The sequence below is a fragment of the Rhinichthys klamathensis genome, unplaced genomic scaffold, assembly GCF_029890125.1.
Source record: "Rhinichthys klamathensis goyatoka isolate OS25496 unplaced genomic scaffold, OSU_Roscu_1.1 h1tg000445l_1, whole genome shotgun sequence".
NCBI lineage: Eukaryota > Metazoa > Chordata > Actinopteri > Cypriniformes > Leuciscidae > Rhinichthys > Rhinichthys klamathensis.
Window position 1 is genome coordinate 61,063 of NW_026606940.1, and position 5,826 is coordinate 66,888.

At 40.7% G+C, this 5,826-nt stretch overlaps 1 protein-coding gene across 1 annotated transcript; it reads right to left on the bottom strand.

The window, feature by feature from the left end:
• Nucleotides 1-271: 271 nt before the first annotated feature.
• On the bottom strand, nt 272-4,941 carry LOC130071480 (extracellular calcium-sensing receptor-like). Its single transcript, XM_056236327.1, has 6 exons — nt 4,724-4,941; nt 4,246-4,534; nt 3,420-4,157; nt 3,003-3,230; nt 1,344-1,467; nt 272-1,182 (listed from the first exon to the last, which is right to left on the bottom strand). Exons 1-6 carry the CDS (start codon nt 4,930-4,932, stop codon nt 272-274), a joined length of 2,499 nt encoding a protein of 832 aa, XP_056092302.1. The 5' UTR covers nt 4,933-4,941.
• Nucleotides 4,942-5,826: the final 885 nt, after the last annotated feature.

Genomic DNA, 5,826 nt, shown 5'->3' on the forward strand with positions numbered 1-5,826 from the left:
TTAGCTCCAACCCCAATTAAACACACATGAACCAGCTAATCAATGACTTACGAGGCATACTACAAACTTCCAGGCTGGTGTGTTGAGGCAAATTGGAGCTAAACTCTGCAGGACAGTGGCCCTCCAGGAGCAGGTTTGGACACACCTGATGTGAAGGCTACTCTGCATTCCCTATCACATCTAGTTACTCTCTTTCCCTTTTTGACTTAATGCTGTGAGTAGCAGTCACCTAAAAACTATCCTATGATAAAATGTTGTACTATTTTATTTCTTAAAATTTAGATGTTGATTTTACCATCATATGTTGTTTTGTATTTTGGTCTGGCTTAAGCAGGATGATATAACATTTCGGTGCAAATATGCAGAACAGTAAACCAAAGCTTGAGGCTAAAATTGCAAATATCTCCACAGCTACAGTAAATTTTCCAGGAGAACTGACATAAACTGGAATAAATGTGATCCACACAGCACAGAATATGAGCATACTGAATGTAATTAATTTTGCATCATTGAAGTTATCAGGCAGCATGCGAGCCAGAAAAGCCAGAATGAAGCACAATACAGCCAGTAGGCCAATATAACCCAGAACAGCCCAGAAACCTATAGTAGATCCCAGACTGCACTCAAGAATGATCTTTTCCTTATAATATTTCATATTTTTGTTGGGAAATGGAGGAGAAATTGATAGCCAAAGCACACAGATAAGAACCTGTATAAATGTAAAGGCAAGAACACTGAGTCGCTGTTGTGAAGGCCCAAACCATTTCATGACATTACTTCCTGGAAGTGTAGCCTTGAAGGCCATTAACACCACTATTGTTTTCCCCAGAACACAGGAGATACAGAGGACAAAGGTGATCCCAAACGCTGTGTGACGCAACATACAAGACCACTCAGTGGGCCGACCAATGAAAGTAAGTGAACAGAGAAAACACAAAGTCAATGAGAAGAGCAGCATGAAGCTCAGCTCTGAGTTGTTGGCTTTTACTATGGGGGTGTCCTTCTTGCTGTAAAACAGGATGGCCACCAGTGCAGTCAATCCAACTCCAAACAGTGAGAAAAAAAATAGCACTATACCCATAACTTCTGTGAATGACAGAAACTCAACAGGCTTTAACACACATTTATTTTTCTCAGCATTAGACCAGTATTCCCCTGGACACTGCTGGCAGTTATTTGAATCTGGAAAGGAAGTTGTGTTTACTATAGTTAGAGATTAAAAAGGAAACAGTTTTATTAATGAACTCCTTTGATGATAAACTGCACCCTGAACAGTAGAAGAAGAACACAAAGTGAGCCACTAACCATTTTTCTTTGGAATATTGAGATGGACTGAAGATTACCTGTCTCATTACTGATTTCTCCTTCTGCACATGAAATACAGTCATAGCAGCAGACAGGTCTTCCTTTCTGTGCAGCCTTCCTAGTGCCTGGAGAACAGCTCTCACTGCACACAGACCTTGGCTTCTACATGGAAAATTACATTATACATAGTTATCTATACTGACTCTGAAGTGAAAATAAATACTAAGTTCTGTCTTGAAACTAGGCTCCCTATCATACACCCGGCGCAATGCAGCGCAACGCAAGTGTTTTTTGCTAGTTTCAGCCCGACACAGTTATAATTTTCACGTCCTGCATCACGTTGTTTAAATAGCAAGTGAATTTGCGCCCATTTGTGTACCCATCTGAAAACGAGGTGTGTTCAGGCGCATTGTTGGCGCATGTCTATTTTTAGCCAACTGAAATAGGCTGCACCATTGACCAACTGAAACCTGGTCTAAAGTCAATGGCGCAATTTTTTATTTTTTATTTAAAGAGCGCGTTAGTAATATGTGCCTATAGGCAGGTCCACAACACACGTACACTTTGTCCCGTAGATGGTCCGCGCTTAAACCTTGCGCACGAGCAGATCCGTTTCCTCACTAGAGAAGCATTCAGTTTTTCCGCTTGCAAATTCCGCCATGGCGCGAGCGCAACTGGCTTTTAAAGGGAATGGGAGATGAGACTCTCATTGGTTTATTGCATATTACACCCAAAACACACCTATTACTCAATAAGAGAATAGCGACAACCCTTTTAGACCTGTAGTTAAACTAGCAAAAGTGGATTCGGACACGTCCTAAGTGCCATGCGCTTTGGACCATGCACTTAGATCGTTAAAATAGGCCCCTAGATGGCCAGACTGATAGGTCCTTAACTCAATTTGGTAGTGATCACATCATTATCTACATAGTGCTGCTGATTGGAAGCTGTTGCATCAGCCGCCAATGAGCTGCGGCTCAACATTCAAATACCGGTAGTGTTTGCTTTAAACAATCTGCAGCGTGCTTTCAGAAACCCTCCATTTTCCCCAGTTCCGACTGTATAGATCTGGTACAGGGGGTTATGTCATGTACTCTATGTTATATGAGCAGCAGCAGCGTAAAATAATAAAAATAATTGCCAGTATTTTTCAGCAGAGACTAGAACATCTTTGAAGCATAAAATTACACAAATGTTGAATAGTAACTAACGAATGCCAGTTTCACGAGTTCACACTTACATATAATTTTGAGTGAGTAAGATTTAATGCGTATTTGGCGTGCTATCCAGAGAGAGGGCTCCGAGCTCGGAATTCAGCTCGAACCCAGAGTACTCCCCCCTGTAAGTGTTTTAGAACTGGGAGTGTGGAGAAGGGGTGGTGGGGGGATGCTGCAAACTGTCAATGGATCGAGGTAAGACTGCTGAGTCTATATGTACCCTCTTATCATTGATTGCTGAGTGCTGTCCACTCGTGTTAATTATCTGAACGTGCTCCTCCCGAACTTAGTTAATAAAACTTCATATGTTGTAAATACATCTCCAGAACAAAACAACAGTTTGAAAGGTCTGTTTTAAGACCTCAGAGAAATAAATTGTAAAGATGAATGCCACATTAGTTAATATCAGTCAAGCAGTATTCAAATGTGAACCTTTTGTGTGGGAAGACCCTATTGCACAAACTGGTTATTGCCATTTACCTCCAGTTTTTCTCTGGCCCAGATTATGTTTTTAGTGTTAATCACAAAGCGCTGGTCAGGAGGTAGAGAGGCATCATAGTATCCCACTGATTTGAACTGGAGTGATCCATCTGTTTCCTGCTGCCAGTTCACAATTTCATACTGGGCTATTGCGCCACCAGTGCTATCAAACCACACATGGTCTCCTGTCTTTACAGTGAAATTAACCTTTTTCAGAGCCTCAACCACCTAAAAAAATGAGACAGTTTTGATATATTATCGTTTTAACAAAATGTCAGACAAAAATGGAGCCTCTTTCACTCCTTGTCTGTTTTTTTTTCTTTCTTTCTTTCTTTCTTTCTTTCTTTCTTTCTTTCTTTCTTTCTTTCTTTCTTTCTTTCTTTCTTTCTTTCTTTCTTTCTTTCTTTCTTTCTTTACCTGCTGTGGTTGTATTGTCAGGCCTTTTTCACAACCTTCTTGTTCTTTGCACTTGAGTAGACTGTGTAGTGAATGAGCCACTGCATACACTGCTTTGTAGACATAGCTTAGAAATCTTTGTTCGAGCACATCTTCGTTGTACTTTTTCACCACAAATAGATCCTGATATCGACTGCAATTTATTTCAGCATTAAAAGAGCATGGAAAAGCTGTGTCCCAGAATGCTTTCCTAGCATACTCTGCAAACCCTTCAATTTGGATTTTTTTCACTGCAAACCCCAGTGACCCTCCCAGCACATGAAAACTGTTTGGAGTCATCAAACTTTTTGCAGTTATCCATGCCTCCACACCTATCATTTGGAGGCCTGTAATGTTCTGAATAGTTAGCTGCTCAAGTAGACTTTTCATCTCAAATCCAGTAAGAAATGCAACAATTACTTTAGAGGTCCCTTGTTGTATCATGTCTACCACGTTTCTGATTTTTTCAGGCTCTGTTCTCAGGAATTTCACAGAGTACTCCACACAAATCCCCTCTTCTTGGGCTGTTTTTAGAAATATGGCCATTCCATAGTTTCCATAGTCATTGTCACTGTTCACAGCTCCCACCCAAGACCAGCCAAAGTATTTGACTATGTTTGCAATTGCTTTACTCTGGTGGTAATCACTAGCAATAGTCCTGAAGAAAGACGGATAATCTTTCCTGTTACTCAGACACTCACATGTGGCTGTGGGACTTATCTGGGTGGGAGGTTGGATAAAAACACAGAAGCACATCAGTATAATCATTATAGTATCAGAATTATTTTTAAACGTACTTGCTCCTTACCACTGGAATTTTAAAAGGTCCTGTAGTTCTGGACAGAATCACTGTGTTAGAAGACTCTGTTTCTCCTATGATAGCATGTATAAGAGACTGTCCACTGCATCTGTCTCCTGTTGCAAACTCTGGACCATTCATCAATGCCATAGTAGCACTCATTGAAAACAGTCTTGAACCACAGGTATCATAAATTCGATAGCCAACAGAAACATTTGGGAGCAAACTTTTATTTTTGTTAATCTCTTCAATGGCAAAGATCATGGTTTGAGCTAGCCGAAAATCTTTTATATTCACACTGTGAAGATATTAAACCATCATGGTAAATAGCAAATAATAAAGAATCAGATTAATAAGTTTTACTTTTACATTAACTTGGCTTATACTTAAAACACCATAATATTCCAGATGTTATTTGCTGTTATAAATCAAATTTTGTGGATTACCTGCAAACCAGTTTTATATAAAGAAATATAAAGAAGCAAACCTGGAGCATGACAGTAGCTGGGGTTTTTGTGTAAACCCAAATAATGGCAATGATACTTCAGTGTGGATTACAAAAAGAGCTCCAATAACTATTTCTCCATCCTTGGAAAGCAATGGATACATAGTGTCTCCCATTGTTCGGCAAATAGTGTTTTCCGCCTGTGTATTTAGTTGATAGAAAAGCAGGAGTGTGTAAGGAAAGATAAGCATCCCAAAGACTGAGCTCTACTGCGACTACCAAATATAAGTGACCTGATACATCATTTAGCACTTTTATAGACATAAGTATTATGGATGAATGGTTATGAACGTAGCCAGTTATCTCATAGGGCAGGACATGATTCAAGTCAAGTAGGAAATGGAGTAGAGTCAAGCCAATTAGATTTTTCAGTTTTGGTACTGTCACGGTTACCAACTGTGTCACCTCCTCTGCACTACATCTCCCATCACCCTTCTTGGCTCCCACCTGCACATCATTCACAATCACCCGCACCTGTCAGCGATCTCCCTCATCAACAGCACTATAAGAACATTCACCTTGTCTTCCCTCATTGTCGGTTCGGTTCTTGTTAGGGCCCAAGCCTTGAAAAGGCGAAGGCCCTATTGTTTTCCTTAGGATTATTTTTAGGGCCCAAGCCTTGAAAAGGCGAAGGCCCTATTGTTTTCCTTAGGATTATTAGGGCCCAAGCCTTGAAAAGGCGAAGGCCCTATTGTTTTCCTTAGGATTATTTTTTAGGGCCCAAGCCTTGAAAAGGCGAAGGCCCTATTGTTTTCCTTAGGATTATTTTTTTTAGGGCCCAAGCCTTGAAAAGGCGAAGGCCCTATTGTTTTCCTTAGGATTATTTTATTTTTTTTTCTCCTCTTTTATTTTTCTTACGACTATTCGGGCACTTTTGGGGCTCTTAACGTGCACGAAAACTCTTGAAACTTTGCACACGGGTCAGAACCCGCGGCCATCAGGGTCGGGGTGAAGATGGTACCCGGGCGTGGCAGGGGGGCTCGACAGCGCCCCCTGGAATGGGCTCCGAAAACTTGGTCCATAAATCAAACACGCTTGTATGTAAGAATATGAAACTCGGTACACATATAGACCTCATCGGTTCA